The sequence below is a fragment of the Pavona decussata genome, unplaced genomic scaffold (genome assembly GCF_977016875.1).
Source record: "Pavona decussata unplaced genomic scaffold, jaPavDecu1.1 SCAFFOLD_93, whole genome shotgun sequence".
NCBI lineage: Eukaryota > Metazoa > Cnidaria > Anthozoa > Scleractinia > Agariciidae > Pavona > Pavona decussata.
Genome location: NW_028145510.1, coordinates 2,155,001 through 2,178,501, shown reverse-complemented (window position 1 = coordinate 2,178,501; position 23,501 = coordinate 2,155,001). Strand labels below are relative to the sequence as shown.

At 39.5% G+C, this 23,501-nt stretch overlaps 2 protein-coding genes across 3 annotated transcripts; one reads left to right on the top strand and one right to left on the bottom strand.

Annotated features, from left to right (window-relative positions):
- Positions 1-982: 982 nt before the first annotated feature.
- Positions 983-12,189, top strand: LOC146473564 (cyclic nucleotide-binding domain-containing protein 1-like). Its single transcript, XM_085118264.1, has 15 exons — positions 983-1,174; positions 1,437-1,515; positions 2,926-3,039; positions 3,263-3,318; positions 3,759-3,921; positions 4,590-4,738; positions 5,331-5,482; positions 5,732-5,793; positions 6,962-7,037; positions 7,889-8,021; positions 8,190-8,299; positions 8,430-8,580; positions 8,750-8,817; positions 10,263-10,322; positions 11,407-12,189. Exons 1-15 carry the CDS (start codon positions 1,090-1,092, stop codon positions 11,503-11,505), a joined length of 1,557 nt encoding a protein of 518 aa, XP_084974390.1. The 5' UTR covers positions 983-1,089; the 3' UTR covers positions 11,506-12,189.
- A 2,043-nt stretch (positions 12,190-14,232) lies between these two features.
- On the bottom strand, positions 14,233-20,285 carry LOC146473563 (uncharacterized). 2 transcript variants are annotated; one of them, XM_085118396.1, is made up of 5 exons: positions 20,148-20,285; positions 17,575-17,627; positions 16,955-17,464; positions 15,675-15,857; positions 14,233-14,742 (listed from the first exon to the last, which is right to left on the bottom strand). In XM_085118396.1, the coding sequence occupies exons 3-5, from the start codon at positions 17,447-17,449 to the stop codon at positions 14,233-14,235; spliced, it is 1,188 nt and encodes a 395-aa protein (XP_084974522.1). In that variant the 5' UTR covers positions 17,450-17,464; positions 17,575-17,627; positions 20,148-20,285. The 2 variants fall into 2 exon arrangements, with proteins under 2 accessions (XP_084974522.1, XP_084974523.1); XM_085118397.1 differs by lacking the exon at positions 17,575-17,627 and having other exon boundaries at positions 20,148-20,279.
- Between the last annotated feature and the right edge of the window lie 3,216 nt (positions 20,286-23,501).

Here is a 23,501-nt window from a genome sequence, read left to right as displayed (position 1 = left end):
GAGGCAGTTTCTCCCGCTTCACTCTTTTGCGGTACTGATCCCAAATAATTATGCAATCTTGAACAAACTGTTCAAAAAAAAGCTAAAGTACGCGGCTTATGAGAAATTTTAGCCTCGAGCAAACCTCGATGCGAATTTGCTAACCCCTTCCTCCAAATTAATGTTGCTTTTCTTCTCTAAGACGTTTCTCTTGCAAACTGCAGCCTTTCGAATCAACATTTAATAGGGACAGGGGCGAGAAATAGTTTTGGTAATGTTTCTACTGTATTTCCAAGACACACGAATAATTGAAATGAACTTTTCTTTCATCCTCGGAGACCCAGGGGCAGTTAGTAGGGTGGAAGGGATTTTCGTGGGCGAAAGTTTATTGTAAGAACTTTCCACCCACTAACCGCCCCTGGGTCTCCCGGGATGCTTAAAATGGGGTCTTTGAAATACATCAAACCAGTCCAACGAGCGCTGATGAGGTAATGGGGACGCCCCGGTGCTGTTTTCTCAAAGATGTAGGTTTAGTACTACAAAGATTTCAAAGCAAGCTTGCTTTTCCTTACAGACCTTGCTCCCGCCGCGAGGTTCGTTGTTTAACGTCTTTTGCGACCTTAAGCGATGGATTCGCTTGGACGAAGGGCTAGTGCTCGAAACGTAAGCACTCGAATCTCTTTACGGTGGTCAGGGTAGATATTGGATGAGAGGCGTGTGTGTTCGCAGGAAAGGTGTATGAAGGGGGAGTGGCTGATAGTCATGGCACACTTGTGTCAACTGTTGATTGTTGAATCGTTTCCTCGCCATCTCTTCCGGTAATAGAAAAAGCACAGTTCGTCTAGTAATATTTATACTAGACGCATTATATATTATTTAACTTCCAGGTGCATCAGATCAGATTCGGATCTTTGGTATAGGTGTACCACGCGCCCCTTTAATTTCCGTGAAAGGTCACGTGAAAAAGATCCAGTCCTCTCTCACTTGCGTTGCTATGGTAATGCAGAGCGCGCAATGTCTTCTAATTCCAATATGGCGGCTTCGAGGGCTCGTAAATGTCTAATTTTTAAATAGGATATAAGTTTTCTTTTCTTCTTTGCTCACTGAAAAATGAGTTCTTTGACGCAGCGTAAGCAGGACTTTGGAGGATGGAGTGCAAAGTTTGGCGAAGAAACAAGAAAGCAAAGGCATCCTTGTAAGAGTATTTTGATTTGTTGTTTGTTGCTAATAAGAACTTAAACAAGCTTACCTATTATTGGAAATGTAAGCTTAAGTTTAACAATTAACTTGTCAATCCAGGAAAGTTTTAAATAAACGTTAATCGTGCAGAAATATTTTTTATTTGATTTATATACTCTGATAAAATTATTGATTGAATAACTTTTACTATAATGCAGTACAGGACTCATTCCCCTATTCAGTTTGCAAGCTACTTTGTTTTGTGTTTTTCTACGCAGTGCCCAGGCTTGTTGGCCTTCCTGATATAAACTACAGCGGACTTCAGTGGTTGTGTAGTACTGACGGCTTGGGTGAGAGGTATGTGATATCTAAGAAATACTGGCTTGAATGTAATAAAAAATCGTTGTACCCATTTATTTCAAGAAAATAAAAATAGGAATATAATGCATGCCTCTTCTAATGTATAAATTATTGCTTTGTATGTAACTGTAGTTATAATTTTTGTTGCTTATGTTATCATCTTTTCAGAGAATCCAGTGTTGCAGATAATTTTCAAAGTTAGGGAGTCAATAAATTCTTTCGAGGGGTCTGAATTGGTGTCAGACCTGGTTCTCTCCAAATCTTGTTAAGGTTATCATTCAATTTGCCTGGTCATGAAGCCAGCTTTCTTGTTTTTTTTTTTTACCTCAGATCCCTCTCTTATCTGAAACTCTGAGTTCTATTGAAGTTATAAACTATAACTAATAACCATATAGCTCTGTTGTTAATTAAGTTGACCCAATCTCTAATTTTGAAGCAATCTATATAATTCCAATGTTTGAAATTATTAAGAGAATTTTTTTTTTTAATGGGCAAATTCTGGGTTGGTTAGGTTCCCTTCCAAGGTGGAGCATTGTCTTTATATTACTCTGTCTAAAGCATTTTGAACAGTCTGTGGTACAAACAAGAGCCCTTATCTGTGTACTTCTTGTAACGGCATTGTAAGCCAATCCCCGGACTCTGTGATTAATTTTAGTTTAGTTTAGCTTATGACGTCGTTAACCACAAATGGCACGTGATATAGAGCAACATAGCTTCGCCCAAAACCGCATTTTAGTTAGTTGGCTTTGATCGTGTTAGCGAGCAGAAGTTTTTTAAGAAGTCTTCCCGTAAAAGATCGCTAAGTTTTGGACTGGAATCGGCATAGCGGGATTGTTATGTAAGTCATCTTTTTCCTTTCAGTTTCTATAGTTTTTGCACCCTTTTTAGTTCCGATTGTATTTTCGCTAAGTTTTTAATGGCTCTTTTTTGTACTTTCAACCACGTGACGTGGCCTTCTGTTGTCAGTTTTATGGTGGCTGCCCATGAGTAGATTTCTTCGCGATTAGTCATGCTTCACTAGTTTTATCGTTTAGCTTACGGTAATTAATCGTTTTCTTTCGCTATTTTCTTGTTATGTTGTATCCTGATTATTTGTTGATTTTGTACGTTAATTCGCTTTGAGTTTGCTATTTTGTAATGGAATGATTGGAATGTTAGATACTATTTTAGGGTTTTAGCTTAGTTTCTTCGTTTGTATTGTTGATTTCAGTTTACGATATGATCTTGGATTCGTGGCTTGTCGAAATAAATTGATTCAAGTGATTTCCCTGCATTATTGGTATGTCGTAACTCGAGCGAAGTTAGTCGTCGAATAGCTTTGAGTGCCGGCCGCTACACTTCTGTACTGAAAGCACAGTCTGAATGAGGTCCCTAACCCTATGTACTACTTTGTATACTTGCCTTTAGAGACAGACCTTCAACATCAGAGGCTCATAGGTTCTTCATGGCCAATTACCCAAAGATGTTTAACAAACCTGTACCACAGAATTTACAACAGTCTCTGGAATCAACACAACTAAGGTCAGAATATGCATTATGAAAAAGTGTACTGTAACAGTAAAATTATATAGCTGTACTTAAATTGCTGGCATGGATAGGTACAATTATTGTAAGGCTACTTATTAATTAGCTATTGAGTTTTAAGGAAATTAATTTAGATTACCTGACTTAAAGTGACTGACATGTAGTAGTGAAAAGATAAATCAAGCCATTCTGGGATCTTGTGTTTTTTTGGTTACTGCAGAAAGCTTAACTTTAAAGATGGACAGATGTTAAAAGCACAAACCAAGATACCACATGGTGAGTCTTCCTTTCAAACACTTCCAGTTCCCTGTTCCTTAAATACTTCATCTCCCTCTTCCCTGTTACTCGGGTCCTATGAAATAGCAAGAGGTTTGAAATAAACAAGAAACCGAGCCTTGAAGACAGAGTCCTTGCAATTTTTAAGCCTCACTAGTAAATGCAGATGTACGTATATTCTAGCTGTTGCTTCTCTCTGCCAAAAAATAACTTGGTGGAGAGAAGTGACAGCTGGAAATATGCCTGCGTTCACAGGCTAGTGCAGCGCCAAAGGGTATGGTTTTTGTAGCATTTTGGGCTGAGATAGAGTACATAGATTGTAACCATTTTGGTCTGAAATGGGTATGTTAACTGACCCTGTTAGTGAACATTGGCCATCAAGTTCTAATTAGTATAATCTTTCATAACATTTCTTTGATTTAATATTCCTTTCTGTCTAGACAAAGGCTTATACCCTCACTGGTGTAGTGGGTTTAACCTTCCTGTAAGTCATAACATCTCAGATCACATGTCCAAGCTTCACAGACACACAGTCATTACCTCCTCTCCTGCTGGAATACAGAGTATGAGAATCAAAGCCATCAAAAGAGTGCTAAGAAAACAGTAAGTGGTATAAAGTACTTTGTACATAATCATGATGGAGGGTTATGGCAAGACTAGCGTAGGTGCCTTTTTTGCCTTAAAATTGAAATTGCTCCAGGCAAGCTCTATTTTGGCACAGAGACCAGATTGTATTGTTCATAATTAATTGTAAATTGTTACACAGGGCCCCTATGGATACCACCCTCACTGCTGACTGGGCCTTCCTGTATAGATAAAGCTTTCTCTATTCTTGATTTGTTCTTCTATTCTATTCTATCTGATGTAAGAAACTAAGTTGTGTATTTAGCTCTAGTGCAAAATTGCCATGCTAGCAGAGTCGCTCAGATTTTTCCCACCTAGGAAAGATCAAAGCAGCTCTGCTAGCTACCAGGGTAGTGCAAAATAGTGACAAACAAGAAATAGCTTTTTACTTTACTTCTCTAGAAAATACAAGCGACCTACATGCACATGGATTATGCTTGACTGATTTCTTTTGTTCACAACCACCAAATGTGCTTCACTTGACTTGGTTCAGTCTCGTACAGAAAAGAAATTAGTTGAGCATCAGTATCTCAATTCAATTCAATAGTATTAAATACTGGACTCTTTTAAGTACAATTAATAGTACAAAAGGCAAACTTGAAGTCTTGCTACATTTGTAACTCACTTGATGTTCTTTACCCTGACAGGCCATTTGAAAGAAAATCAAAAGATAATGAGGTGTTATTTAAACACCTGCAGTACTTCCCAGAGCTTGCTGATCAAGTTCCAAGTCATGTGCTTAAAGAACTTTGCTCAGCAGCGCAGCTTGACAAATGTCCGGAAGAGGATTATACGGGTTAGAATTAAATTTTGCTATCTTGTTTTTAGACATTAATATTGTTCACAGCATCAGTCAGTCAGTCTCTTCCTTTCATCTTTCCTTCCTTCATTCCTTCCTTCCTTCCTTCCTTCCTTCCTTCCTTCCTTCCTCCCTCCCTCCCTCCCTCCCTCCCTCCCTTCCTCCCTCCCTCCCTCCCTCCCCCCTTCCTTCCTTCCTTCCTTCCTTCCTTCCTTCCTTCCTTCCTTCCTTCCTTCCTTCCTTCCTTCCTTCCTTCCTTCCTTCTTCCCTTCCTTCCTTCCTCCTTCCCTACCTTCTATTTATCATTCCATTCCCTGTGTCATAAATTAAATAACCAAGCAAAGCAACCTTTAATAAGAGGATCAAGGAAGCACTAGAGGAGGTGTGTGATATGAAGAATGACGAGCACATAACACTTGTGACTTATATTTTCTCATTCTCTATGCTTGCCTGTCCTTAGAAAAGACGCAGATACTGTGAACAAATTGCTCATTTTTGTGGGCATCTGCTTTTCAAATGAAGTGAAGCCAATCATTTAGTATTATTGGTATATAAAAGTTGTTTTTACACACAATGTTTGATTTTACAGTGTTTGGTAATACTGGTCTGCACGTCATCTTACGAGGGAGTGTGGTGCCACAAACATCACCAGCATTCTCACCTGTAAATGAAAGACACTCCACAGAGTTTTCTTCTCCCACACCAATATTTGAAGATGACGAGCTGCAAGTTGCAGGAAAGGTACAAATTTGAAATATTGCAAATACGTGATGTTTGTTTGATACGCATGTTATGGACGAGAATGAATTAACTTGAACTTTTAAGTGGCTCTGATCGCATTATTTTCATGCACTGTCAAGCAAGTGGGTTTGCAAAAAATAAAGCTGTAAAATTAAACCATGCATAGAGGATGGGTAAAACTGGAATAATTTGGGCAGTACTGTGTGTAAGAGTACATTGTCAATGATTTCTTTTGTTTTATTTTTTCAGCTCACAGTTGGCCAGTGCTTTGGAACACTCAGCAAAGTTGAAGGAAGGGAGCCAAACTCAAGGTGGGTTTTGTTATGAATACTTTATTAGCGGCTATGCTCTGTTGTTCAGCTGGCTTTAAAGAAAGGAAATCATGTTTGTCTCACTTGATGTATTTGCTCCAGGGGACTGTTTGAAATTAGGCCTTCAGGTGAAAAAATAAACATGGAGAACACTTGCTGAAGGAAAACAATCCTGATTGTATATGAAAATTGAATGGAGGAAGTACTTTAAGAAAAATACATGTATTAATTATTAATATTACCTAGGCAACTTTAATTGAGAGCATTTGTCCCCGGGGATGGGATTCTCATATGAAAGGGGCGGGGATGCTCGCTCGCTCGTCTCGCTTAGGGGTGTAAATTTCGGATTTTGGTCTCACTTAGGGTGTTCTGGGCAAAACACCATTGTATTTAGCCGTAAAGGTCTCGTTTAGGGTTGCACGCAAAAAGTTACTGTATTTTTTTATTTGTCTGTGTTTTAAAATGGTCTCTTTTAGGGAGTCAAAAAAGTTTGGGCTATGCCCAGATTGGTCTCCTTCAGGGGTTTAATTCAAAACTTCCGACGAACATCCCCGCCCCTTTCATATGAGAATCCCCCCCCCCCTCCCCGGGCATTTGTGACACCTTGTATGCTACTCCATTGCTTCCTGTACATGGACCGTCAAATTCATTATTGGATGCACTAGTCACTTTCTTACACCGGTCTGCTCTAGGGCAGTTTTCAGTTGAGTGTGAAAAGACAGTTTAAGTAATCCTCACATTAATTTACTTTCACTGGTTTTGGTTTTAGTACACTCTGTCATAATGGTAAAAAAAAAAAAAAAACATGCAGCACTTTTTCAACTTATAGAAGTAACTCAGCCAAAACAAGTTGATCATGACTTGCTCACACACTTTTTTCCATGCTTGATGCAATTTACTTACATTTATTGCAAGTTCTGATTGGTTTGTTTTGCGTCATTTAATTTATGCCTGTTGATTGAGGTGAATTTCTTAATTTTGCTTTTTGTTTTGCAACACTCAATATTGAAAAGTGCTCTATATAATCAATCACACAAAATTACATGTGCATGTGTAAGTTTTTCTACAAACAGGCCTCCCATTTGAGAAATTTACGTGTACATCAGAAGGTGTCCTGTTTGACTGTTTGTTTGTTTGTTTGTTTGTTTGTTTGTTTGTTGACTTGCAGACTTCTTTCTGTAATTTCCTTGGAGCCATGTGAGTTCCTGAAGATTTCCACCAGTGACTATGCACGAGTTATTCAGGTAATGTTTAATAGCAAAGATAAAAAGACTATCACTGAACTGTAATGGTGCTGGGCTAAGTTGTTCAAAGAACGATTAAGCTAACCCAGGGTTGATGTGAACTTGATTCCAGTTTATAATTACTAATCAAATGAATGGAGATTTTTCAAAGAGTTTTCTTTACCTTACCCTACCAGCTTAAAATTACCTTAATATTTTCAATGAGCGAGATGACATGCATGTACCTATGTTAACTTTTTATCGTGTATTGGCATTTATTGTAAAGGGGCTAACAACATACTATGACCACTTGAGAAAGTTTTTTATTTGTTTTGTCGACTTTTTGATGGCCAAGCAAGTACAAGTGTTGCAGGGGACAAATACATCTTACACAGCTCTCCTACAGTGTATTGATGGTTATTTTGTATACCTTACAATATATCTACTCCTCTAAACACCTTCAGAAAGAATTGTCTTTAGATGAACTTGTAAACAAACTTACTATTCAATGGAAATTAGAAAAATGTGCTTAAATGGAATTTCTGCTCTCAATCAAAATGAATGATGCGATGCATTTTTTTTTTCGTAACTCACATATGTAAGCTAATGCAGAGGCTCGATTTTGTAGTTTTTTCGTTTAACTTCTTTTGTTATCTTAATATTTTTTTTTTCGTCTCTCCTTTTCTTTTTCTCTATTACTTAGTTGTCTTTTTTTTTCTCTTTTAACTTAACAGAAAAGTACTTTGTAAAATTCAGATACTGTATAAGTGAAAGTAATTTATATAAGTATAAGCAACCTAAGTGTATTAGTGTATTTGCGTATTTAAATAAAGCGTGTTGAAAAAAAAAAAAAAAAAAAAAATACCTTACAGATAATTCAAGCCCGAGAGGAGGAGCAGAAACTTTCCTTAGCCAAGATGTGTAAGCTTTTCCAGAGCTGGCCTCTATTGTCGCTCAAGAAGATTGCTGGGCTCATTAAATGGAGGAAGTTTCCACCTGGCCAAGGTAATTCACCCTGCTGTGGCAGTTTTTATTTCATCTCAACAGCTGCCCTCCTAGCTGTAGTATAGTCATTGAGATTTGCTTTTACGGCCGACAACCCTTAAACTAAACATCTTGTGGTTCAGCCAATACAACTTGTTTACACTTCGCTTTTGTTATTTGTTGTTCCAGTTCTTGTAAGTGAAGGTGAAAGATGTGAAGTGATTGGTTTCATAAAGAAGGGAGAATGCCTGCTACGGCGTCACATTAATGTAGCGCACACTTTTCCAAATGGAAAGAAGGTAAGCGTTTGACCTTTTCCTGTTTGGCTTACTTTTAAAAATTCACCGTAATATGCAGTAATATGCAGACTGTTCAGAGTGCCACACCCTTGACCACGTGTTTGTTTGTTGCCCCACCCATTCTCTTCAGGAGCAGTGTGTCAAGTCTGTGCTGATTGGTAGACTGTGTCCGGGAGATTCGTTTGGTGAGACAACAGTCCTGAAAAGCTCACCCATGTCATGTTCAGTCATCACAGATACGCATGTGCAGATAGGCACCATCTCTACACTGGATGTTTATGGTAAGTTTTCGTCCACCTCTCTGTTGTGAGACAATTGCCCGTTACGATGTTCATAAAGGGACTGGACCCTAGTTTACACATTGTTCAAATTGCGTGATATGAAGAAATGAACCCCAACGCTGTGAATGCAGTGTTTCATGACTGATTTTACTTTACTCTGATTCTTTAGATCTAGATAAAGTCACCAGGTCACTTCTCTCTCAATCCTACTCCGTGGTGGATGCTAATTTAACAGAGGTAGGGTAGTAAGGATTAATAATTTACATAGTACAGTTAATACGTGAAAATGTAAACGTAATTTATTTACCCTCGGAGCGCCAAAGAGCTCTCCACTGAGAAACTTGATTCAAAGGTGTCCGTGCTTTCCGGGTCGAATTGGAATTTGGAAGTTTGGTTTTTGTGGAGGGAGGAGAACCGGAGAACCTGGAGAAAAACCCTCGGAGTAAGGATGAGAACGAACAACAAACTCAACCCACATATGACGCCGAGACCGGGAATCGAACCCGGGCCGCATTAGTGGGAGGCGAATGCACTCACCACTGCGCCATCCCTACCCTCTTAAATACGTGTATCATTTATTTTTAAGAGGGCTGTCACACACACCGTACCTACAAAAGAAATTATTATTGTGAGTCAAATGAGCCTTACAGCTTTATTACAGCTATTAAATGTCATGACAATACAGTGCCACGTGACAGCGATAAGCAAAAACCCGGGGTAGTCACGCGATAAAAATTGATATCGGAAAATCATTCGATAAATCGATATCTATCGATAAATTGAACTCAAACGATATCGATTATATCGGTCAATCGATAAAATTCGATACTCACACGCCGACGAAGTGTTAATGTTATCGATTTCATCGGATTCATCGATCGTTATTGAATCGATAAAAATTATCCTGTTTCCGTTGAGGGAGCGTTTGATTGTGACTCTTTAAATGTAGATTTCAAAGGTAACAATGAAATAATTTGTTGACAAACACTGTACAAGAGACCAAAGAGACAGCATTATCATTTTCTTCCTGATTTTATTGTTCGATTAACCGGGTTCGATTACAAACGTAAATTATTTTTCCTTTTCCTTTACTCAAAAAATCACGAAAATCTTTCCCTTTAAAGACTGGGTGAAAGAGCAACGAGCGTGCGATTGTGCTACATCAGCAAATAAATAAAACAGTGGAATAATCAACCAGGGATCTATATCGGATTTCATTCAAATACAACACACGCTGAGTAATACTAAAAGTTTGTAGAAAAGATGAAGCAATTTATATCGTTTTACGAACAGGGAAGTTGTTATAAGTGTTTCTGTGAGTTCTTTAATATCTTTAGGTGTTGCCGTTTTGAAAATTGGAACGATAATTCAGTTTCGATAAAATCGATAGCCCTGATTCAAAAATCGATAATTATCGATTACTCACAACGAAATATTTTATCGATTTTTATCGAATTTCGAAAAAATTAATCGATTTTTATCGATTGTTATCGAATGCTATCGATTATCGATATTATCTATTGACTACCCCGGGGCAAAAACAAAAACCGAATTCGTACGCTGTTGTCAGCACCATCCAATTCTGCACATCGCTGTCATTTTGAAACGGATATCTTAGTTTTGTCATGATTCTATTAACTGTCAAATGGTTTACTATATCCCGGCTTACCTTGTTTTTACAGGAAGAGATAGAGAAAGAATATATTGAACAGGAAAAGGAGAAGGAGTGGGTCCGATTCAAGGTGAGTTGATCATTGTTAACCGGGGTCAAAAAAATAATAATAGAGAGATTTAGAATCGCGTTTACGGTAAACGGCAAACGTGAGATTCGCGTTTATGTTTTCTTGAAAAAATTAGCACACTGATGAGAATAGGGCAAATTAATTGTGACCTTTGATGCTGACACAAAACTACTCAATTTTACTGAGAAACTGAAAACAGCAAGCGGCAAATTTAGGGTAAACATGGTCACGTGTCATTTCTGCCGTTTGCCGTTAACCTTATTCTAAATCTCTCTAATAATAAGAAACGCCCTGAAGATAAGGTCAAGATAAGGTTTTCACTGCGATAACTCTAAGCTGAAAAGTGTTTTCTGAGTCTACGAGTTTCAGTAAATGGTCATTTTCATTGTCAAAGTTTCAAGTTCTTTTTAGTGAAGCATGTGGAGACTGACCGGATCTACACTGTGTGCCTGTGTTTAAACTTACAGACTCACAAACCACTTACCAGCTTTGAGCTCTCAAAGTGAAAACCTTATCTTCAACGGACTTTGTTATTATTGATTTTTTTTTTCGTTTGACCGCGATTAAGGACCAGTGCGTCTTTTCTGAGACCACGATAGTGTTCACTTGAACATAGTGAAAACTTTGCTGTTAATGAAACTTTAGTAATAGCGAAATATTCAGCCTATACTATTATCCAGAGAGAATATTTCGCCGTTAATGAAAATTTAGTAACTACGAAATTTGGGTTTGTATTATATACAGAGTTTCTTATTTGCGAAATTTTATTTTTGTCTATAGAGAACTATAACTGCAAATTTTTCATTTGTCAAAGTACCGACTTGAACCAGATTCAACTTGCTCCCCTGCCCTTCCTCTGTGCGCCACTTAGATGATGATTCACCTTATGCAGCATAAACAACAACACCTCAAAATCATACTACTCAAAAGCTTTCATTTGAATGACCAAAAATGAGGATGGACCACAGGAATGTACTGCTTGAACGTTCACAGTCAAGTATTTTTCATTTGCAGATGCGAACATTGAAAATTTATGCTTTGATTCCGCTAGAAATGAGATTAAACGAAGGAATTTGTTTTGCAGAACAAAGTCGTTGGCAACGTGTTACATTACAGAGGCATTCTTCCTGGTTACAGCAAGTGGGGCAGAAACCCTTCCGCTTCGGAAGTTCCAGATAAGTGACACGAAATCATAGAGACAAGCTTGTGAGGCGCTCCTGGGCACGGGCAACATTAGCCCTAGACCTGAAAAACCGACAATGGAGAGGTCGACTGTCGGCAAGAGACTGCATTGTTTTATTCCAGATATTTGCAGCGGTAAAACGTATAGCGCATGTGCATTTTACGTCATCATTTTGCAAAGCAAAATATAGCCAGACAAATGCAGAATCCATTTTCACGATGGCGTCATTTTACTACAACTACCAGAATCCTTAGGTTTTCATTTTCTAGTACAAGTTTAACTTCGCTGGGATTGCAAAGGAAAAAAATAAATGAAATTCTGGCAGTTGTAGTTGAATGACTTCATCGTGAAAATGGCCAATTAGAGCCAGGACTTTGCTGCAACCTCAAGGTCTTTGCGGTGGGTGTACGTTCATAACTTATTGGGTGACAGTTAGAAGTTCACTCGACAAATCCGCAAGCTTGAATGTGAACAGATACATATAAGAACGGACATGTAGATTCTTACCGTGTAAATAGTCCAACTATCATATTGCTAAATATAAAATGTAGCCTACTAGATTTGAGGGTGTATTTGATAGAGAATGGAGACGTTTTACCGTATTTTTCTCGATTAAACGGAGGGTTCCTTGCATTAATGTGTCAATTTTTATGTGGAAATAAAGAAACTCGAAACTTGAAACTTGCCAGTAACAGAATGAGTCAAGATCTGCAATTAACACTATGTTCCTTGAAGAAGATCTGGTCCACTTGGAAAAGAAAAAAAATCTCGGAAGGTAACGGGGCACCCATCGCTCAGCCACGGCGTTAAATTCCCCAAAAGCCATAGTTACAACTTAAACACCTGGGTCCAGTTGTTCAGTCACGATTAAGCTAATCCTGGGTTACCGTGAACTTTGATTCGAGTTTTAATAACTATAATCAACAATTTTTCCAATGGATGTTTGTCCCTCAGTTTTTAGACTTTTTTCTACCATTAGCTTAAAATTAGCTTTTAAAATTATGTTTGACGAGTGAGCTTAAAACTTCAGTTAGCTTTTAATCGTGGATTAGCCTTAATCGACTTTTGAACAATAGGGCCCTGGGTTAAAATGTTGAACCCTTAACTAAATCACGTATTTGTACTCAGCTACAGTGTAAACCCGAAGGCAATAACCCTCTTTCAGATTTTGCGTTTACCATTTTGTCATTCAATAATCGAAAACCCCTGTTTTGTTGTCTAACTCAATCACTTTATTTGTCCATAGCAAAATATTGCACTCACGAAATATATCAAATTGTTCATACGCAACACCCTTATTGCAATGTCAGCTACTTCCTTCCTTACGAGTATTTGGTTTTCATCAACTGAGTGCTTGCGGTAATTTCACCAGCGTAAGTGATTCGAGTGCTGACGTTTCAAGCGTTAACCCTTCGTCAGAGCGAATCCTAACGCTCCAAACGTCAGCACTCGAATCTCTTTTCGCTGACCAAACCATTTTACTACATTTTTGCCACCTGCCTAGATAAGCACAGTTCTTTTTGCAGGCGATATCAAATTTAAGTTGAAGTTATTACTTCACCCTGTTGTTCCAACTAACTCTGTAGCTTGATATACCCTAATTACTTCTTATACTCCACCTATGACCAGGCCATGTATATATCTTCCCCCCCCCCATCTCTAATAATTTTTTATCAGTGACACCAAATATTTTCTGTAAAATCATTTTTCCCATATGCAACTTGGTTGGCCCCTTAACAACAATATAAAAATATATTAATTACAAAATGAGATTTCTTTTTCCCATGCATCACACGAATTACGCGATGTGTAGTTTCACCATTTCATAATGTGGTACTTGCAAAAAATTTACCGGTTATTCTGGCATTAGAAACTTCATTCATATAGCAAGCTGACACTATGTTATGTGGATTTTGCCGTTCTTTGGTCAAAACAGTGTTAAAACTGTCACCAGGTGATTGCTCATACACGATATGCTCCAAGAGAGCGCCAAGAGGGAAACAAACCACTGTGTTCGCCAATAAACCATCCTCTTGTCAGAGTGCACCTGTCGATGTTAGGCCGTTAGGCCGCAGAGTGTGGAAAGGGGGACAAGGTGGGCGTCAAATAGGTGGGATTTTTGTGCTGAAAAAGTCATGATAGCCCCCATTTCAGGGCATTTGTGTATGGGCAAAAGAGTAACTAAACGTCTTTGAAAACTTGTAAGAAGGTCCGCTAAAGCGGGTGGGACGATAATTGCCGTCAAATGCACCGCCTACATCCCCGTCTTTCGTCCCCCGTCCCCCGTCCCCCGTCCCCCGTCCCCCAGCAGCTTAACATTAATAGGTGCATAATTTATACGTATTTATACGTCGCATTCGGTCCCGTTGAATGTAATTCAAGTTTAAAAGAAATGTAATCTGCATTCTGTTCGACTCTTTTCCCATCCACCTTGTATTGTTATTGGGCAGATTCACGTCATTTATCGTGTGGCTTGAATTACATTACACGCGACCGAAATGCCAATTACTAATGAGGCGTTACACAATTGAGACATTTGCAAAGTGAATCCCTCTCCTCTCCCCCGCGCGGCCTCCAACGCAGTCATCTTCCCGACATATGGTTGCTTATTTCATCCCATTCCCCAATTCAGCCACCGTCCCGCGGCAATGCTCCGTATTTTAAACAATTAAAACATCAAATCAAGATGCATGCCCACCGCACCTCTCCCCCGCCCCACCCCACCCGTCAGTCATCTTCCTGTGGCACCGTGCCATATTTTCCATTTCTGTTCGCTTCATTCTCGTCCTTTTTCTCATCTTCTGTAACCGTGGCCCACTTGCACACGATCACCGAGTCTAAAACAAGCAGCGTCAGGTACGCAATGATACAAACAATGGACATGAGTCTTTTAGATCCAACGTCACTCGACAGAAACCTAAGAACCTTTAGTGCAAACGACAAAGCCTTGTGGCTTCCAAGGATCACTATGGTCTTTTTCACTGGTAAACTGAGCTGAAGAAAGCCGGCCGCAATCCAGTTAAGTAGCAGGAACATTATGTGCATTATCGAAGAGTAGCCGACGACAATGAGTACATTCATGGATACGATGTTGTTATACTCTTCCTCGACTTGTGCTCTACTCACTTCGGACCAAGTGGCGAGAACAAACAGGGTTATTATGGTGTAATGGAGGGCTCTGTTGTACGAGTCTACTTTATCGGCAACAACGCGTACCAATCGCAGTGACGTGCCGATCTGAAATCAAATACGCACGAAATTAATGCAGTTAGTTTGAGTTGGAGAATTTTTTTTTCTTTTATAGTGTTCGACTACATTGCTGTCTTTGAAAATCGTAGTTTCGAAAGTTAACTTGATTTAGGGCGCTTTTCATTTGTTGTCAGAACTGTTCGACCATGCAGATCGATTATTTCTCAAGCGGCCAACGCACCGATTTGAACGACAGTTTGTGTGCCACTTTTTTGAATTGCTTCAAAATGGCTCACTACTCTCAGAATGTGCCATTTTGAAGAATTCGATTACAGTAACCAGTCCTTCAAATTGGTACACTCCATTTACGGTGACCAGCCAGTGCTAACAAATGAAAACACTGGTGTGTTTGCACTACAAAATAGTACCAATCGACGAAAAATGGATTTGAAAAAATACTCTGTAACGCTCGATAAGTTATCGGGACCGTTCCTAGAAATGACCGTCCAGGTCCTAAGAAAAAGACGTGGGGTTGCCGTATGGGGAGTGGCTGGAGGGTCAGAAACAGATCCACCCCACTTTACTCCTTGCAATGGTTGGGAGTAAGGATCTACATTTTGACATTCATCTTCACTATTCTGCTATAGCGGTGGAAATCCGTCACCCAGCCTAGCATGTCTTGCACCCAGATTCCTCCGGCTCCAAGGTTAGGGATTGGTCGCTTGCTGAATACGGGATTGAGATGGTACAGCACGGTATAGGCGCTATCCAGGGTGGGGAATGTATGTTCAGGAATTGGGTACCACCTCTGTACTACTTGCAGTGGTTAAGAGAACTTATAAAAACATGACCGTGGTAATTCAACGTTTTGAATTAACATGAGGTCCGTCAACCAAACCAGTGGGTACAGTAGGGTATAGGTCCTATGTAGAGTGGTGGTAGGGGATTGGGAACTCGCTTTACCCCACTGTACTACTTACAATAGTTGGAAGTACAATTACAAGGAAGAACACGAGCATGAGAATTCCAAATCTTGATACATTCACTCTGCTGCTGAGGTCTGTTAACCAAACTAACATGGGTGGTACAGTAAACACAGCTACACCGTTTGTTATCACCATCAGTAACATCGCGAGAGGAAAATCACCACCGGCAATAAAAGACTGAAAAGGAAACAACAAGGAACCGGATTAGTCGTTGTATTGCACATTGTGACTCGGATGAGATATCAAGACCTGGTGCTGTAATTCCATGTCTTGGCACCAAACCCTTGAAAGAAGATCTGACATGGAGTATATTTTCTCTATTCTTTCTTCCCCCTCCAAACTAGTTTTGTACCCTTAACTGACAATACTGAACTACAGAACGACAGTTAGGCGTAATCTGAGGTTGTGGGGGGGGGGGGGGGGGGGGGAAGAAAAATTGAGAGAAAGAAAGAGGATTGGCCCTTTTTTCTCTTAATTTGTTTCTCTCTCCCACCGCACCCCCCTCCCCCCTCTCTCTCCCCGATTACGCCTGCTACGCAGGGTTGACGGCAGTCAGTAAAGCTACAAGGAAACTCTAACCAAAGTCCCATTCACACCAATTAAACGTGTTTAGTTAAACCAAGGTTAACATAATGAAAATCACTGACAGTAATTTAAGGAAATCTACAAGACTGGATTAATTTACGTTGGGTGAACTCTCGCTTGTGTTTTCATTGTAGTACATTTGAAGTCGAGAACCTTCAGTAAGCGACTTCTACGAAGCGAAGAATTTGAAATTAATCTATTTTTACTTAGGTGCGAACGTGGCATAAGATAGAAGAGACTGTCTGTTTTGGTAGAGGCCTGAAAATAGAATGGGTGGAGGAGAGGCCCTCGGGGAGCGGAGAGATCGAGAAAATGGAGCTCCACGCTTTCTCTCCCAAGGCCTCTAACAATCGTTCTTGTTCTTTTTATTCTCAGCCTTTCCTTCACGCTTGTGTTGTCTGCGGAGGAAGCTAGCAATATAAGTATAGAAACGTCAAGTAGAACGTCTTGTTGCTGCCAAGAATTTAAGACTGTGTTTTTTTCTCCAAGATATTTCTGACCAAGGTTGCAGCAATGAATTGCTTTTCTAGTGGAAAATGGAGCGAAAACAAAACAAAAAAGAATGCCTTAAGAGATATATCAGTGTCCCCCCTTTCGTTTCTCGTTCTTTTTACCCTCGACCCCCTTTCCTCGCTATATTAAAGATTCAGAGGTTACACATTCTTTAAAGAACTTCTTTAGAATCTTACCAAGATGACGCCACTGGACATACTTGCAGGTACGACAAAAAACACCTGAAGGGCAAACGCGAACTCCGTGGGACCAATAGCGGTGACATTTCCAACAACAGTCGACTCCGAAGTGGTCAAGTTATCGGCCATCATAGTGGCAAACTGAATAGTCTTTGTAATTTGCGTCCCAGCGAGTGGTACCACAAGGAGAATGGTCAGAATTCCCCACACGATAGCTTTATAAGACTTGATGGCAGAGAGTAGTTCATCTCCTTTTGTGCGGAGGCCACAAATAAGGAACGTCAAAGCGATACAAATGTGCGGAAAATAAATGGTAGCTAGAAAGGTCCCCGATGACGGCCACTGCGATCCTATTATCATGATCCCAATAATTCCAATCGCCAAGAAGAAAGTTGTCACGAATTCCCACGCTTTCACTAAAGGCGAAGTACTTGGCAGACATGACTTCTCGGCTTCTTGTTTGCTCGGCGTTGTAGTATTTTCTTTTGGCATGTCAAGCTGTGGTTTCTAGTGACAAGACAATAGTGCAGATTTATAAACCACCAACAACATACCCCAGGCTGACAGTCAGTTTAGAACTTTTGTATTTTGACAATGCCGGTGTAAACCATACCCACCTAGAAATCTTTCTCTCTTTTAATTGAATATTCGTTTCTTCTAAATACAACACCTAAAATTAGAAGAAAAAAATCTCGTAGACATTAGAGGCCAAGATATATCTCGGCCTTAGCAAAGCATTTCCAGGCATCAAAGCCTGAAGGAAACGTTTCCTTGCGAAATGTCCGGCGATATGATGGTCTGATTTGCATACCTCTATGAACGCGACTGCGCTACACAAAACGTTCGGCGTTTATACCAGCATACTTCACATCAACACATCTTTGCCGTATTTAAAGAACACATTAATCAGGTGTGAAAATGTTGCCTTTTCTTTGCTCAGGCAGCTGTTACGCCAAATGTCGTTTGGTAGACGAGACAAAGAAGCTTGACGAGTCATGCTAGAGCTTTCTAACTAACGTTTAGTCTGATTTCCTTCCTCGCTTTTATTCTGCCCTTATCTTATATTATCTCTCCAAATAATGACACATGGCAGTCCCGCCTACATCCGTAATCGGTAGTCCAGTGTACCAGAATATCACACCGTAAATTCCAAACAGGTATGTCAGTCTTAGCCCCCAAATTAGGGCCGATTCTCTGAGTAAAATACACGGCTATTTTGAGGGCTAACTTGGCTCTCCTAATTTACTGCCAAAATAGCCTCATCTCAAGGGCTGAAACAGTAAGGACTGAAATGATTCCGAGGTTGAGCTGAACTCGCTTAAGAAAGTCAGCATTCTATTGCGATTCTGCGATCGTATGGAAACCAATGTTTTGCGCGGATCGTGCCGTCGAAATTGATATCATAATAATCGTATTTGGCCAATTCCATTGTCCAAAAAGAAGGGAAGGTAGAACTGAATAGATCAATTTATCGGTTGCGATCGTTAATCGCGATCCTGCGCGAGTCATACGAAAACACAGTTCTTTGCAATCGAGCGAGTGAACAATTTCTGCAATCCCGCGATCGTTTAATTTAGCGATCATTATCAAACCAGGCTTTTCAATTTTGCTGCGAAGTGAAATTGTCAGTCATAGTCGTTTGAAATAATCCACACCCATGTGACATAATCGCGAAACAAACGATTAATTTTGAGCTATCCTGAAAGTTTGCTATTCATGATCAGCAGCCAGGTTTCGCTTTTGAATTTTGAGTCCGTAAGGAATCTTATGTATTACTCTGAACAGTCAGCCAAAACGGGCCACAACAAAATCAGGGATCAGATGTAGTAATGGTCAAATATTATTGTTGCATATCATTCACATTTTGGTAAATATAGAGAATTTGTTACTGAAATATTAGAAATTAAAAAAAAATACGTCAAGATGTTGTTTCAGCAGCAAGTTGCTCGAAAACCAAAAAAAGTTGTCCCTCAAAAAATATGAAAAGACGTCGAAAAGACGCCGAACATCTTGTGACTAAGCCTAATAATATCGATGAAACACTATTATATTTATACTCTCCTGTGGTGCTGTTTATATATGCCTTACAATGTGCCCTACGTTGGTGTCTTTCAAGTAACAGGAATCTTAATTGTAGCCGGTACTTTCTTTAAGCGCCGTTTCTATAATTATGCTATTCAAGGTGGTTCTAATCTTTGATAAAACCGTCTAAAAGTATTGTGGCTTCCTTGGAGGTATGACCAGTCAAATGAAAGCCACTGAGCCGTTTCGTCTTTCAGGTTGTTCCGAGCCCGCGCAGCAGTCGTTTCCATTCCAAGCAAGCCCGAGAAGCATCTGATGGTAGCTTCCAGAGAATCGTTCACTTCTCGTGCTCCGGCTTGGAAAGAAAATTAAGCGACTGCTACGCAGGTGGTTCCTTATTTTTTCAGTACAACTGAAATCTTAAAATGTTGCTCAAGTCATTGAGAAAACTTTAATTCTAGTGCAAGTGTTGACCAGTGATACTTTTTGCTGACTCACGCGTATGTTGCCCGTTCAATCCAGACCATCATAATCATAATCGTCATCATCATCATCATCATCATCATCATCATCATCATCATCATCATCTCTTGAAAACGAAACTTAATCGATCTACATCGAGCTCGGAGATTTTACATCTGTGGGAGTTGATGAGGAGTCGATCTTCAATAAAGAGAGGCCATACAAAAACTCTATGTGCGACTGAAGCCAATATACATCCAGATTACTTGGTGTTGAAAATGGTTGACCGCAATAAACTTGATAATAAGAGTCGCTATAAGCTTGCTGTGTATGAAAGAGCAGAACTGAACTCGTCAGTTTCGCCTTGAACAGTACATGCAATCAGTTTGACGGAAAGTAAAATACCTTGCGTCTTTTATTCTGATCTAAAACAATTAAGAGGAACGAAGACGCTTAAAGGGTAATGATATTCTAAATTAAAACCAGCGTAAACATCACGCGCGAAGTTTTCCAAATTATAAAACCAGGAAAACGGCCTTTTCTGTAAGTTTTCGTCTGATGATAAAACAAAATCAAGACTATTGAGTTGTTAACGTCGACATTACAGTAAGCACACTTATCTTCCGAGTCCCAATAATCGGCCAAGTTAAGCTTAAAAGTGACCCATGTTCTCAGTTAGACATTTGTATGTAGTTAACGATCTTACCTGCTGTGATGTTTTCTAGTGGCAGTAAAAATGTCTAAAAGTCTGCTTTCTCGACGACGAGGATTCAAACACGTTTCTTTCCAAACCAAAACCTTATAGCGTTTTCCTTTTAATTTCGTGGCAGAATTTGCATGTCGTTCGATGTATAGCTGTGAAAACGCATGCACGGTTACGCGGCAACCCCACAGCTGTGTAAAGCATGCATATGTACACGATAAACAGTCTTTTGTCAGTTACAAAGTCGACTGTTTGCCGTATAACAGGTAAACCGATCTCGTGAGTGGCCGAGCGACTGTCGAATATAATAAAGATCGGGCTTAGTTGGTGTAATACAAAAATGAGACGTTACAAAGGCCGCTTTGTTCAGATTCTTTGAGTGAAGGTGTAGTCGACTTCGTTATTGGTAAAGCTGAAAAATCATTGGGCCTCTTATCAACTATCGGTTGGGGGCGAATCCGGCGAAAATTGTTCATTGGCTATCATCAGTTGTTCATATTTCTCATAATTAACTCGCGGCATTTTAAAACCTCGTTTTTCTGCTTACAAAAATTTCTTCAATCAAACTTCAATCAACAGTTTCGAACATATTTTGTACTCGGATGCAACTTTCTGATGAAAACCAGTGAGACAAAAAAATGTGTGGTAATTATGATACTAAAATTATAATCTCAATGTGAAGACATTGAGTGGTTATTTTCTGGTAGAACTTTGATTCAGAAAATTCGAACTGGTCTTTAAGAAGTTGAGCGGAAGACAGGAACCATAATACGTGGGGGGGGGGGGGGGGGTGGAGATCTTAACGGAATATCATATCATTTTGATTGCTGGCCTGGCCCCCACGTGTTGTAACAATTTTGATGTATTTAGGAAAAAATTGCTTGATACGTATGCTTAAGGTCTCCTACTCAGACGTTCTTGGCTTGTTACGTCGTGACGGGAGGAGTGCGTGGCGAGCCAAAGAACACCTGCGTGACCTGCTTTGGAGCCGGTCTCCATCCCCGATTATGGCTCATGATCAATGCGCGCCTTCGTTCCGTTTCCTCAATTTCTAGGCAAAGGAGCTTTAATTCCAACTAAACATATTAATTAAAAAATCTTACCTCTTTCTATAAACATGCTCTTTATAGGTGGATTGCATTGCCGCCATGTTGGTGGACAAAACAAAACAAAATTTGCTCACATAATTTGCATAAAAATGGCAGTTAACTCCTGTCCACCAACATGGCCGCCATGACGTCACATGCATACGATCAATATGCTATTGTAATTTTTTTCAAATATAAAAGTCTGTTGTTTTAGCTAAGAAAACAAGATGACAAACTAGACAAAACTGACAACTTATGTAGGAAGCAGAGAGTCAAACGAAAATACAGTAAAATCAGTCCCTCGGTTAGGCGTCCCATGACCACTAAAGGAAACTCCTCGGTTCGCTTAAAGTGCTACTACGATCAAATTTTCCAATACCTTTAACCTTTGCTTGATTGGTAGTTAATGTCCTGAAGTATATGATTTCCAAAGTATATCCTCGTTCGATGAAGGAAAGTGGTTTTTTTTTTTTTGCTCTCAAACTCCATTTATTTTCATCCGCCATTGAACCGCCATGTTCCTGCGGCCTGGTTCCTGCCATTTGGTCTCTATTTCGTCTTCACTTTAATTTAGTTTAAATCTTCATAAGCCCCACTTATAATAGCGAGAAACCGATATAAGATAATTAATTTGACTGTATTTTGAATTTAATTTAGTGTTTGAAGTGATCTCAGGTGACGTTTTCAGTACAGTCACCACGAAGTGTTATGTGAAATCTGAGAAAATTAAACAGAGGAGGAGTGAAGCAAAAGATGGTCAGTAATTAAAAAAAAAAACTTAGGATAAATAGATGTTTCTCTGGGATGCGCTTATTGGTTGCCAGTTAGTTTATTATTGTTTTTACCAGTCATCACTATAACATTTGTTTTATTGCAAGGCATCTCCATTAATCTTTTGATGTATAGCCTTATCTAAATCTGCGTTATTATGTAAAGTTAAGTTTTCCGTTTTCCAGCCTGTTTGTAATTTACTGTAATTTTTTTTCCATTATGTTCTCGTGCTCGTCTTGTCCCGCCTCAACTAGCTTTGTGGCTATTTGCGGGACAAGCCCTTAATATAATCTGAATCTGTAAATAAATTGTTGTTGTTGTTGTTGTTAATTATGTATGTATTTTTGGACTGAATTTTTTTTTCATGATTGTTGTTTGTCTGGTGTCCATTGGTCTGTGAACTCAAATTTGTAAATTATCTGTGTAGAGAATACTATGCGGTTTTGTTGCCGTCATCAACGATCCCTGTTTGATATTCAAAGGACATATGATGTTTCAACCCACTGTTGCTTTTATGCAGTTAACGAGGCTTACATGGTGGTCTTATTTGTAGGAATTAACAGAACTGCGTTGCATGAAATCAAGCTTCTACAGGAACTCAGACATCCTAACATAATTGGGGTAGGTAATAGAAAGGTTATTGAGAGGTGGGACCCACAATGGACATTACCAGAATTGTAAAATGCATTTTATAAAAAAAATTAGGAGAAAAACTCACACTGATGGTTGCATAACCATTTTAGGTGAGGCATTAAAAGGTAGGGATAGTGTCACATGTATAATATCTTTGCTTTTATAGTGTGGATTAAAGAAACGGGAACTAAATACTGGTAGTAGCCTTCATAGCAAGTGTCAAAAGAGGTGGAGGGGGGATATTAGAAAGTGTTTGAAGCATGAGGTGCAAATGCAAGATGGGTAAAAGGGGCCTCCGGCCCTCCCCTTGGTGCTTGCGTCTTACACTCTGCACTCATGAATCCATCCTCTTCCCTCTTAGGTGTCTGCAACTTGCAAACATTTATAATTTATGGTCTAAATCTGTTTTGGTTTAAAAGTTTAGAACCTGAACTTTTGACTTTTATTGCTGTGTGTCCAGATTATGGTAATGAATTTGAGACAAAGAAAAATAAAAACTAAACTGGCTAATATTTTCACGAGATAGGTGAAAAAGTACATGCCTCTCACTACTGTGATAGTTTGTGCATTAACTGTTGTAGTCCTGTATAGGATCATGTTTACTATAGATAGTGTTGACCAACGTATCGACTGATAGATAGTTGGCTGAGTTGGCTGATATTCAGCCGTTAGTTGACTGATAGTCGGCCAGTAGTTCGCAGTTGTACATCAGTCAACATTGGGTCAGGTCTCGGCCAATAGTCAGTGGAGTGACAGGTGATATATCGATCAAGATGTTTGTCGGCCGATATTGTTGGCAGTTTTCTGATACCTTGCCGATACTCGGTCAATACTTCACCAATATCTCGCCGAGACTCCGCCGATA